The sequence below is a fragment of the Galeopterus variegatus genome, unplaced genomic scaffold, assembly GCF_000696425.1.
Source record: "Galeopterus variegatus unplaced genomic scaffold, G_variegatus-3.0.2 Scaffold1130, whole genome shotgun sequence".
NCBI classification, from domain to species: Eukaryota; Metazoa; Chordata; class Mammalia; order Dermoptera; family Cynocephalidae; genus Galeopterus; species Galeopterus variegatus.
This window is the reverse complement of record NW_007727241.1, coordinates 52,431-64,308: the sequence shown is the minus strand read 5'-3', so window position 1 is coordinate 64,308 and position 11,878 is coordinate 52,431. Positions and strand designations below refer to the sequence as shown.

Genomic DNA, 11,878 nt, shown 5'->3' with positions numbered 1-11,878 from the left:
TCACTTGGAGAGTGTGGTGCTGACAACACCAAGTCAAGGGTTAAGATCCCCTTACCGGTCATAAAAAAAAAAAAAAAAAAAAAAGGCCAGAAAACTTATTTAGATGCCTTTACAACAGCCTAGGTGAGTGTCAGCAAAGCTCTGCTCTGGGGAATACATAGGAAGGAACAAACAGGAGAAATTACTTCAAAAGAAGACTCAAGAAGGCTTGGTAAACGTTTGGCTATGCAAATAGTGGAGATGTCAGAGATGAGATTTTGAGTCTAAACACATGGGAGAAATGAGTGTAGTCAGTCCTACTTGGAAGTTCAAGAAAAGGAACTAGTTTAGAATAAATAGGAAGATGATAGCTCCAAATTTAAGTATCTGAAGGTTATCAGTAAGATACTAGGTAGAACCGAAAGAACCAAACTTAGGGATCACCAGCTCTTAAGTGATACTAAAAGCCACGGGAAAAGAAGACAATTTCATGGCAGACTTCAAAGAAAAGTGAGAAGGTCCACACCAAGATTTGGGAAAGCCCACCTCCTGATGCTACACTGAGAGGCGACATGTCTCCAGGTATGAGCCAGAAGGACCCTCCCCCCATTTCCTCACACTCACCCCAGGTGTTCTCAGAGTGCAGTCTGTGAAAGGTTGAGCCATGCCCACACACACTCCCTCACCTTTTTCTTGAGTTTGTTGAATTTCTTCTGCAGAGCCTCCTCCTCCTCGCTCAGTCCGGGGGGTAACACCAACATGGTGGCTCCTGGTTCAGGGGCAGGGCCCAAGACATCTTTCTCCACTGTCACCGCCCAGAGTTTACACGCCGTCCACACTGTACCCAACCCCACCCCTCCAGGCCTGCCAACTCCTGCCTTTGGTCTTTCCCTACCCCTTGCTTAAACCAGGCTACCGTCCAAGCTCGGGATCAACCAGCATTCCTTCTCTCCAGGGATCACAGACACCAGCGCCTTGGGGTACTACGTAGTCCGGGGAGGGAAAAAAACCTCCTCCATTGCCTAGACGATGGCACCCGACCCCCCTACCCGCCCTGGTGTCAGTATGGCCAACCGCAGGATCCGAACGTCAGAGGCGGGAGCGGAACCAGCGCGGCGCTCTCAGAGCAACGAGAAGAGGAAAAAGAGAGAAGGGGCTCGGAAAAAAAGGGCGAAGAGCGAGGAAGAGAAACCCTTACCTGAGGGGGCGGCAACAGCTGCCCCACGGTCTCGGGCTGCGCCCGCGCTTGCCACTGATAGCGGGCTCAGAGCGATGACGTACCGAAGGGCTCAGAACGCCGTAACCAACGCGGCCCAAGGAGCAGGCACTTCCGCCCGGCCTTCCACCGTTCCAGGTTGGCGCCTACTGACTGGAAGTGGGTAAGTGGGTGCCGGAAGTCGGCTTCACTTCCGCCCGTTCGGGGGCGGGGCCCACTCCACGGCTGCTCGTTGCACTTCCGGGCTGCCCGGCAGCTACTTTTGCTCCGGGATGATGGAGACGGAGCGACTCGGTGAGGGGGCGGTGGGGTGGAACCGAGTAGTAAACAGGGGATGACCTATGACCCCTGACCCCTGACCTTTCCTTCTGTAGTGCTACCTCCCCCAGATCCCCTGGACCTGCCCCTTCGGGCCGTGGAGCTGGGGTGTACAGGGCGCTGGGAGCTGCTGAACCTGCCTGGGGCTCCAGAGAGTACCGTGAGTGACTTGTGACCCTAACTTTGGTCCGCATTGAGCCTGACACCTTCTCCACTCTCCTCACAGTAGGATCTACCTCTCCTATGGCTGGACACCTGGCATCCAGGTTCTAACTGGTGCTGGACAGACCCCAGTCCAGAAGACCAGAGGACCTGCGGTGGATCAGCGCCCATGTGGGGACAGAGCAGGGAGTGCTGGGGATACCTTAGCTCTGAAAGCTGCTCTTTCAAATGTGTCTTTTGTCCTTAGAGCCCCCTTCTTCTGTCTCCAAGTATCAGGGCATTTGTTGGTGGCTGAAATGCTAGCCTTTGAGTCAGGGGACTCTAAATCTTTAGGTCTGGGACCGTTTTTTCTAAAACTAGTGCTTTTCAAATTTCAGCGTGCCTCATGACTAGCAGGGGAGCTTTTTCAGATACAAATTCCTAAGTCTGCCTCCATGATTCTGAAATCCAAAATCTGCATTATTAACCAGTGCCCCAGGTAATTCAGTAGCAGGTAGTTTTTGGACAACCTTTGGAAAATATCACTTCAGCCTGATTGTCCTAGTCTCGTGGGACATCTGCCATTTCTGATCTAAACACGAATCTCATTACCTTTTGTCTGCATTTTAACCTCTTTCCTTACTTAATGCCTCTCATCTTGCCCTTGCTCCAGCTTCCCCATGGCCTCCCTCCCTGTGCCCCAGATCTGCAGCAAGAAGCAGAGCAGTTGTTTCTGTCATCCCCAGCCTGGCTGCCTCTGCATGGTATGGAGCACTCAGTCCGGTGAGGAATCTGGAGGGCCCCAGATTAGAGTGATGTGTTCCCAAAGGAAGCTGGGATAGGGGAGAAATAAGACCCCCAAATTATTTTTCTTCTCTCCAGAAAATGGCAGAGGAGGACAGATCCCTGGTCTCTTCTGGCTGCCCTGGGGGCCCCAGTCCCATCTGACCTACAAGCCCAAAGACACCCAACCACAGGCCAGATACTGGGCTACAAGGAGGTAAGAGATGAGGGGCCATGAGAAGCAGAATTGAGAGTGGGGGAGGTCAGAAACAAATTCAGCCTCACTGGGGTTCTCATCTCTCGCCTCAGGTCTTGCTGGAGAACACAAACCTGTCAGCCACAACTTCCTTGTCTCTTCGCCGGCCTCCAGGGCTGGTCTCCCAGTCCCTGTGGGGGAATCCAACACAATACCCTTTCTGGCCAGGTGACTGTTGTGGAGAAAGGATAGTAAGAGAGGGGGGCCAGAGGTTTCCAGGGAAGGGTTCCCCACCCATCCTGTATTACCCTCATCCCATGAATCCCTGTTTGTCCACCCTCTCCCCAGGTGGGATGGAGGAGCCCACCATAGCAGATCTGAGCACTCGAGACGAGGCTGAGGAGGAGATAGACTTTGAGAAAGGTGAGGTGGAGCCCCGAATCTGGACCCTGAGGAGGAGGAGCCCAGGCCTATCACCCTTCCATGCCTGTGAGCAAATTAGGAAAAGGTGTCCTTTTCGTAACAGGTTTTACTCTTATCTGTCAGAAAACTGTCATAACAAATATCCCCATCTACAATGTCTGTGCTGTGAATGATTCCTTTAGATTTAGATGATATACAACTTGTACAATAGCAGCAGTGGCCCTGATTCTCTCTCTCTGTCCCTGTCCTCCAGATCTTCTGACTGTTCCACCTGGCTTCAAGAAAGGCGTGGACTTTGCACCAAAGGGTGAGTTTTAGCTTTGTGGTGGGGGCATAGGAGAAGTGGTCCCCTTCTCCTACTGGACAGAGGGGGACATGACAAGGTTGCCCTTTTCATCTTGCTTCTCAGATCACCCAACTCCAGCTCCTGGGTTGTTCAGCCTCAGCCGTCTGCTGGAGCCCATAGATTTGGGTGGGGGTGATGAGGATGAGAGTGAGGCAGTGAGACAGCCAGGAGGTCCCAGAGGGGACACTGCTCCAGCCTCTCCCTGCAGTGCTCCCCTGGCCCGAGCAAGCAGCTTAGAGGACCTAGTGTTGAAGGTTGGTGGTTCAGGGTGGTGGAGGTAAGAAAGAAGGGGCTGTGCCACAGGGAGGGTGGGTTGGCCAGCGTGGGCCTCGGGGGAAGAGTGGAACGTCATTTGGGAGGAGGGTAATCCAGAGCTTTCTGTCTGCATCTTTGTCACTCCCCATCCCCAACTTTTCCAGGAAGCGTCCACAGCTGTGTCATCTCCAAAGCCACTAAAACCTCTGCCTCAGGAGCAGTGGGCCATTCCCGTGGATGTCACCTCCCCTGTTGGTGATTTCTACCGCCTCATTCCCCAGCCAGCCTTCCAGGTACCATGGCCCAGTCCTCACACTCCTCCACCTCTTGGTGGGTCAGACCCCTCCCTAACTCCCAGCCCACTCCTTGTCCCCTCTCTCCATCAGAGGCCAGAGACCTTCCAGGCCAATCTTGGTCCTCTATCCCAGCCTTGCCTCACTCTGGCCTTCTCCCCTGTGCCCTGCATGTCCCTGAGCAGGAGGAAGGAAGGCCCCTCTCCCTTTTCCAGCCCGCATCTATTTCTCTCTCCCACAGTGGGCCTTTGAGCCGGATGTGTTTCAGAAGCAGGCCATCCTGCACTTGGAAAGGCACGACTCTGTCTTTGTCGCAGCTCACACATCCGCAGGAAAGACAGTTGTGGCTGAATATGCCATTGCCCTGGCCCAGAAACACATGACACGGTACAAATCCTCTCCCCAGCCTGCCCCTTCAACAGCCAGTCTGGTTTTCTCCTGCATCCTTTCTTACTCTCGTCCCTCCCCCCAGCACTCTACCCATCCTTTCCATGAGAGGGTCGGGTGAGAGACTGAGACGGCCTGCCCCTTCAACAGCCAGTCTGGTTTTCTCCTGCATCCTTTCTTACTCTCGTCCCTCCCTCCAGCACTCTACCCATCCTTTCCATGAGAGGGTCGGGTGAGAGACTGAGACAGGGGCCAGAGAGCAGTGAGAAGGCATGGTGGGGGAGAAAAGCTAGAAGAATGACCCAGGTTAGTTTAGGAAGTAGTTGGGGGACAGAATTTTTGGGGGGTCATATGGTGAAAGAGAATGTGAGGGCAGTTTGGGTGAAGAAGAGGAGCTGCTGAGCCTCCAGGGCATGTTTCTGGGGGCTTGGCATGGGAGAGGAGGTGCTGACCGTGAGGCTGTGTGGATGGACTGGCTAACTTCACACCCTTTTCCCAGCACCATCTACACTTCGCCCATCAAGGCTCTGAGCAACCAGAAGTTCCGGGACTTCCGAAACACGTTTGGGGACGTGGGGCTGCTCACTGGGGACGTGCAGCTGCACCCGGAGGCCTCCTGCCTCATCATGACGACAGAGATCCTTCGGTGAGAGATGGGCACTCGGAACGGGTGGCTTGTGGTTGGGAAGATGAGGCTGCTTCAGTGAGATGCTGGCTGAAGAGAGGGTGGAGACGGGACCACTGGGAACCAGCCCTCAGCCTCTTCTCCTCAGCTCCATGCTGTACAGTGGCTCGGATGTTATCAGGGACCTGGAGTGGGTCATCTTTGATGAGGTTCACTATATCAACGATGCTGAGGTAAGGGGCATGGGGCCCCCAGATCCCGGCAGTCCTCCCGTGCAGGACTCGGTGATCAGCTCCCCCATTCCACATGCCCTGAGGCCCTTACTGCCTTCTTTGCCCCCAAATAGAAACCTGTTGCACTTCTCTCTGTGCTCCCATGACCTGTCTTCCCTCTCTGTGCCCAGCGGGGGGTCGTGTGGGAAGAGGTGCTCATCATGCTCCCTGACCACGTCTCCATCATCCTTCTGAGTGCTACTGTCCCCAACGCCCTGGAGTTTGCTGACTGGATTGGGTGAGATGTGTGTTCTAGGTGCTTGGGTAAAGGGGGCTGTAGTACTCCTTGGTTGTGGTGGGGGACAGTGGTCAGACCTTGGGGATGGGGAGGAGGGAGAGGGGGCTGGCGAACGTGTCCCACTGGGGCAGCTGTGGGATTCACCTTGGGCGCAGATTACTTTGCATGTTGAGATGGGATGGCAGGGACAGCTTTCTGTTCTGCATCTCAAAAAAGACTAGATGAAGTCAGAGCGGGTGGGGAAGGGGGTGGGGACTCCCACCCCTGACCTGCTGCCCTCTCCTCCCTTCAGGCAACTGAAGCATCGCCAGATCTACGTGATCAGCACTGTCGCCCGCCCTGTCCCCCTGGAGCACTATCTCTTCACAGGGAACAGCCCCAAGACCCAGGGGGAGCTCTTCCTGTTGCTGGACTCCCGAGGAGCCTTCCACACCAAAGGGTAAGCCTGGAGATGGGGGAGAGAGTCAGCACTGGGCCCGCACCTGGGTGTGATGGCTGCTCCTCCCTGTGCCCCAGGTACTACGCAGCTGTGGAGGCCAAGAAGGAGAGAATGAGCAAGCATGCCCAGACTTTTGGGGCCAAGCAGCCCACACATCAGGGGGGACCCGCGCAGGTGAGAACTGGGAGGTTTCAGCCGACCCCATGGTGCACTCGGGAGAGTGCTGCGCTGGGAGCGTAGCGACGCTCCCGCTGCGGGTTCGGATCCTATATAGGGATGGCCTGTGCGCTCACTGGCTGAGCGCGGTGCGGGCGACACCAAGCCGAGGGTTGCGATCCCCTTACCAGTCACGAAAAAGACAAGACAAAAAAAAAAAACAAAAAAAACCTAGAACTGGGAGGTTTCATACCTGCCAGCACCTGCTCCTCCCCCATCCTGTCTTCATTGGCCCCCAGGGATTTGGACTTGAGCTTTGAGCTCAACTGCCCGACTTGATCCCGCTTCACCTCCCCCACTTCAGCTCCTTGGTTCAGGGTCTCAACCTCCACCCTTTCCTCTCCTTCCCCAGGACCGTGGAGTATACCTGTCCCTCCTGGCCTCCCTCCGCACCCGTGCCCAGCTGCCTGTAGTGGTATTCACCTTCTCCCGGGGCCGCTGTGATGAGCAGGCCTCGGGCCTCACCTCGCTTGACCTCACCACGAGTTCAGAGAAGAGTGAGATTCACCTTTTCCTGCAGCGCTGTCTTGCTCGTCTCCGTGGCTCTGACCGCCAGCTGCCCCAGGTACCTCTGTGTGTGTACATGTTTGATCTGGGAGACTGGGGGAGATAGGATGTTCCAAGACTCCATCCCTGACCATGGACCTCCCCCGTGCCCCCACAGGTCCTGCACATGTCAGAGCTCCTGCACCGTGGCCTGGGTGTGCACCACAGCGGCATTCTGCCCATCCTCAAGGAAATTGTGGAGATGCTCTTCAGCCGTGGCCTGGTCAAGGTGCACACAGTGGTGGGAGAGGGACTCTCCAGGGTGATGTTGACCACCTAGGGGCTGCCAAGAGGGCAGAGGGGCAGAGCTTTAGGTAGGACAGTACAATGGTTAAGAGCTTGAGTTCAAGGTCCAGACTGCCTGAGTTTGAATCCCAGCCCACCAATTACTATGTGACCTTAGACAAATTACTTAATCTCCCTGAACTTTAGGTTTCCCCGCTTAAAATGAAGTAGTTCTCAGAAGAGAAACCCAAGGAGCTAGCAAGCATATGAAAAGTCGTTAGTAATCGGAGAAATACAAATTGAAATACTGACAAGATGCCTTTACAGCTGTTAGACTGGTAAAATTTAGGAAGCTGGTTAATGCCAAGTGCTGCTAGAGATGTAGGAAACTGTGATTCTAGGAAACCTCATACAGCTGTGGCCAGTCTGGAGAGTATCCTGGCTTTATTTAGGCAAAATAAGTATAATATACTCTTTGGCCCTAAATTGCATTTCTAAATATATACTGCAAAGAAATGCTCACCCTGGTCCATGAGGGCACATGTATGTTCTTCCTTTGTTTGCTGTGATCTTGTTTATGGTGGCAGGGTATTGGTGTACCAGGGTGCTCTTCACTGGGAGAATGGGTAGGTAAATGTGGGGGATGCACCTCACAGAGTGTTCTGCAGCAGTGGGAAGCGATGGCTTAGATATAACCACAGGAACATGGATGGATGTTGAAACACTATGTGGAGGAAAAGAAGACAACAATCAGATATGTAATTGCCTTTAATGTGAATTATATATCACATACACACAAAACAAGAAACGTTGCACAAAAACATATTCACACAGAAAGATACTCATTAAATACATGGTGGGCTGGCTGGTTAGCTCAGTTGGTTAGAGAGTGGTGTTATAACACCAAGATCAAGGGTTCAGATCTCTGTTCTGGCCAGCCACTAATAAAAAAGAAAAAAAGTAAGAATAATTGCAGTTAGGGGATGGGAGTGGGACATGGAGGTAAAAGGAAAGAAATAGGTGGCTTCATAAGTAAGATGAGGAAGATGATAGTTACTACCCTGCAGATTTGCCTGGAGAGTTAAAGATCCCACAGTAACAATCTGGCACTGTGCCTGGTGCCTACTTAGCCTTGGCTGCAAAGTAAAGTGGGCTTGGCCAGAGCCAGGGCTGTGTAGCCCCTTTGCTGATCCTCTCTCTTTCCCTCTGTCCCAGGTCTTGTTTGCCACAGAGACCTTCGCCATGGGTGTAAACATGCCAGCCCGTACAGTGGTGTTTGACTCCATGCGCAAGCACGATGGCTCCACCTTCCGGGACCTGCTCCCTGGAGAGTATGTGCAGATGGCAGGCCGGGCAGGACGGAGGGGCCTGGACCCCACAGGCACTGTCATCCTGCTCTGCAAGGGCCGGGTGCCCGAGATGGCAGACCTGCACCGCATGATGATGGTGAGCGGGGCAACAGGGCTCCAGCTTTGGAGACTTGCTGGATTATCTCTCTTCCAACAACCCTCTTTTTCTCTCCTCTCTTCTGACTTTTTCTTATTTTGCCTTGGAGAAGCCATGGTAGAAGTGAGTAAATCCAAGGATGAGATTAGATTCCGTTCTACTGTGACTATGGAGCTAGATGGCCTTTGAGAGTATTTATTTCATTTTCCTCCCTTATGTTACAGAGGGGGTGAGCAAGTGGTTTGTCTAAGGCCCCATGTCTGCAGAGCTAGGACTAGATCTGATGAGAGTAGACCCAGTCCCAGAGGACTGGCTGGGGATCAGTAGGTCCTACCCTGATCTCAGTGGCTTCTGATCTGGCTCCAGGGGAAGCCGTCCCAGCTGCAGTCCCAGTTCCGCCTCACATACACTATGATCCTCAACCTGCTACGGGTGGATGCCCTCCGGGTGGAGGACATGATGAAGAGGAGTTTCTCTGAGTTTCCATCCCGCAAGGACAGCAAGGTGAGGAGGTGACTAGTGTACAGGGCAGGAGGTGGGACAGAGCCAGGGTGGGAAGAGGTGGACATCTACATGCCAGTAGGGTGAAGGTGGGGGTGTGGCAGACTGGGCCTGGAGACTCTCGTTTCACAACCTCCCCTCACTTCTCCCCAGGCCCATGAACAGGCTCTGGCTGAACTAACCAAGAGGCTGGGGGCCTTGGAGGACCCTGACACTACTGGACAACTGGTCGATCTGCCTGACTATTACAGCTGGGGGGAGGAACTGACAGAGACCCGGAACATGATCCAGGTGAGTGTGTGTGACTGTTGGGGAGATGATGGGGGAAGGAGGAAGAGAATGCATCACTCTGGGTGCCTCTGAACCTAGTCCCAGTGTCCCTGGATGCCTCCTCCCATCTCCCCTTTGTGCCTGTTTGTGCTCTTCAGCGACGCATCATTGAATCTGTGAATGGGCTGAAATCTCTCTCAGCGGGAAGGGTGGTGATTGTGAAGAATCAGGAGCATCACAATGCATTGGGTGTGATCCTGCAGGTGAGGGTGATGGGAATTTGGGCCCCAGAGGGTGGAGGGTGGGGAGCAAGGGGGCAAGGGAGCAAGCCCTCTCTCCGTCTTCCCAGTTGGGTTGGGAGCAGGTTGCAGTGACCACAGTGTGCTCATTTTTCCTCTTGCCCTCTCTTCCTTCCCATCACCCCCACTTCATGCCCACCTTCTTCCACTGCCCCCCAAGAAATCTGTTCTGATTGCTTGACTTGGTTACCCCTCCATACTGGTGGCTCTGCGTGGTTGCTCCCTCATCCCTGCCCAGGCATAGAGATCTGGTCTCCACCTTTGATGTCCACTCCTCACATCCCCCTGTCCTGCCTCCCTGTCTCCCCCAGGTCTCCTCGAACTCCACCAGCAGAGTATTCACAACCCTGGTCTTGTGTGATAAGCCTAAGTCCGAGGACCCACAGGACAGGGGGCCAGCCACTCCAGATGTACCCCACTCAGATGACCTCGTGGGATTCAAGCTGTTCCTGCCTGAAGGTGAGAGTGAGGCATGAAGGTGAGAGTGAGGCATGAAGGTGAAATTGAGGCAGGTGTGTGGTTTCCTGGCAGCAGTATAAGCAGGATGTCTTTGTCCACCTTGAGGTCTGACCTGCTCTCCCCTTTTCACAGGGCCCTGTGACCACACCATGGCCAAGCTCCAACCAGGAGACATGGCTGCCATCACCACCAAGGTGCTCCGGGTGAATGGGGAGAAGATCTTGGAGGACTTGAGCAAGAGGCAGCAACTGAAATTCAAGTCAGAGATGCTGGGGAAGCCGTTTTCCTGGGGAGGGTTGTGTAGTATGGGGTGTGGGGGTGTGTGGTTGGGAAGCCTCTCCCAGCCTGGGGGGACCATGAAATGGGATGGTGTGGTGAGGGGGCTCACCCAGCCTGAGAAGGACCATAAAGAGGGGGATGTGGTGAGGGGGCTCTCCCATCCTGAGGGGGACCATGAAGTGGGGATGTGTGGTGAGGGGGCTCCCTAGTCTGAGGGGTGCTCCTATGGGAGGGAAGCCTCTTACCCCAGATCTCAAGACCCACTCCCTCTTCAGGAGGGATCCTCCCTCAGCGGCTGTGACCACTGTTGTCCAGGAACTGCTGCGCCTGGCTCAGGCCTACCCAGCAGGACCCCCCACCCTTGATCCTGTCAATGACCTGCAGCTCAAGGATGTGTCAGTGGTAGAGGGTGGGATCCGGGCTCGGAAGCTGGAGGAGCTGATCCGGGGGGCTCAGTGTGTGCACAGCCCACGTTTTCCTGCCCAGGTAGGGCCCTGGATGCTAACTCTCAAGCTGGGAGGGGGGCTTTGCCTCTTTGGTCCCCGATAGACTGGCTGCCCCCATCTCAGTCCTTGTCCTCAGTGCACCCTACTGCGGGGTGAGGAGGAGGCTGATGGGCTCCTGCCTGTGGCTCTCTGCAGTACCTGAAGCTGCAGGAGCGAATGAAGATACAGGAGGAGATGGAGCAGCTGCGCTTCCTGCTGTCAGATCAGTCGCTGCTGCTGCTCCCCGAGTACCACCAGCGAGTAGAGGTGCGGGGGCAGGGCTGGGGGCTGGTGTGGGAGAGGACAGCAGGCTCCCCAACACCTCCTCTCTATCTTCCAGGTACTCCGAACGCTAGGTTACGTGGATGAGGCAGGCACTGTGAAGCTGGCAGGGCGGGTGGCTTGTGCCATGAGCAGCCATGAGCTGCTCCTCACTGAGCTTATGTTTGACAATGCGCTGAGTGCCCTGCGGCCTGAGGAGATCGCAGCCCTGCTCTCTGGCCTGGTCTGCCAAAGCCCTGGGGACCCTGGGGATCAGCTCCCAAGCACCCTCAGGCAGGTAGGGACACCTCCCTTCTCAGTCTGTGGCATTCCCAACCCCTACCCCCAGGAATTCCCCAGGTGACCCCTCCAGCCTGTAAGAGCCCCTAAGAGTGGGAATGGCTTCTTCCTTGATCTGGGCCTCCCTGCCAGGAGCAGGTAAGCAGGCCTTAACTCCTCCTTCCCCCTCTGCAGGGAGTGGAACGTGTCCGGGCTGTGGCCAAGCGGATCGGTGAGGTCCAGGTGGCCTGTGGCCTGAACCAGACAGTGGAGGAATTCGTGGGGGAGCTGAATTTTGGGCTGGTCGAGGTTGTATACGAGTGGGCCCGGGGCATGGTGAGTACCTGGGGTCTAGGGCTGTGTGGAAGGCTGGCTGGGAAGAGGCTGCCCAGGCCTAGCATGTTCAGTCCTCACCCTGCTCTCCCCATAGCCCTTCTCTGAGTTGGCAGGGCTCTCAGGGACTCCTGAAGGCCTGGTAGTCCGCTGCATCCAGCGCCTGGCTGAGATGTGTCGCTCGCTGCGGGGAGCAGCCCGCCTGGTAGGGGAGCCTGTGCTGGGAGCCAAGATGGAGACAGCAGCTACCTTGCTGCAACGGGACATTGTCTTTGCAGCCAGCCTCTACACCCAGTGAATGATCCCCATGTAAAAATGGAATAATAAAACAGCAAATCACCATGTGTGCTTGAGGTGCTCGGTAGGGA

General features: G+C 55.0%; 2 protein-coding genes across 2 annotated transcripts in view; one reads left to right on the top strand and one right to left on the bottom strand.

Moving 5' to 3' along the window:
• Positions 1–1,341, bottom strand: part of NELFE (negative elongation factor complex member E) — a 7,065-nt gene extending 5,724 nt beyond the window's left edge. Inside the window, exons 1-2 of the mRNA XM_008575019.1 lie at positions 1,178–1,341; positions 666–748 (exon numbers count right to left, since the gene is read on the bottom strand). Of these exons, the coding sequence (XP_008573241.1) occupies positions 666–740 (75 nt within the window). The 5' untranslated portion in view covers positions 741–748; positions 1,178–1,341. The remainder of the gene's footprint in view (positions 1–665; positions 749–1,177) is intronic.
• An 82-nt stretch (positions 1,342–1,423) lies between these two features.
• On the top strand, positions 1,424–11,854 carry SKIV2L (superkiller viralicidic activity 2-like (S. cerevisiae)). Its single transcript, XM_008575018.1, has 28 exons — positions 1,424–1,489; positions 1,570–1,673; positions 2,328–2,437; positions 2,537–2,654; positions 2,747–2,861; positions 2,982–3,056; positions 3,310–3,363; positions 3,466–3,656; positions 3,822–3,950; positions 4,192–4,337; positions 4,837–4,983; positions 5,111–5,195; positions 5,366–5,472; positions 5,765–5,911; positions 5,989–6,085; positions 6,480–6,692; positions 6,792–6,902; positions 8,114–8,344; positions 8,711–8,848; positions 8,999–9,136; positions 9,274–9,378; positions 9,726–9,873; positions 10,006–10,132; positions 10,428–10,638; positions 10,794–10,904; positions 10,978–11,196; positions 11,373–11,513; positions 11,608–11,854. Exons 1-28 carry the CDS (start codon positions 1,468–1,470, stop codon positions 11,806–11,808), a joined length of 3,741 nt encoding a protein of 1,246 aa, XP_008573240.1. The 5' UTR covers positions 1,424–1,467; the 3' UTR covers positions 11,809–11,854.
• Positions 11,855–11,878: the final 24 nt, after the last annotated feature.

Excerpts from the sequence above, each read along its gene's own strand:
- SKIV2L (XM_008575018.1), top strand. The coding sequence starts at position 1,468 with ATGATGGAGACGGAGCGACTCG. Across the intron at positions 1,490-1,569 it reads GATGGAGACGGAGCGACTCG|TGCTACCTCCCCCAGATCCC; the intron begins GTGAGGGGGCGG and ends TTCCTTCTGTAG. Across the intron at positions 11,514-11,607 it reads ACGAGTGGGCCCGGGGCATG|CCCTTCTCTGAGTTGGCAGG; the intron begins GTGAGTACCTGG and ends CTCTCCCCATAG.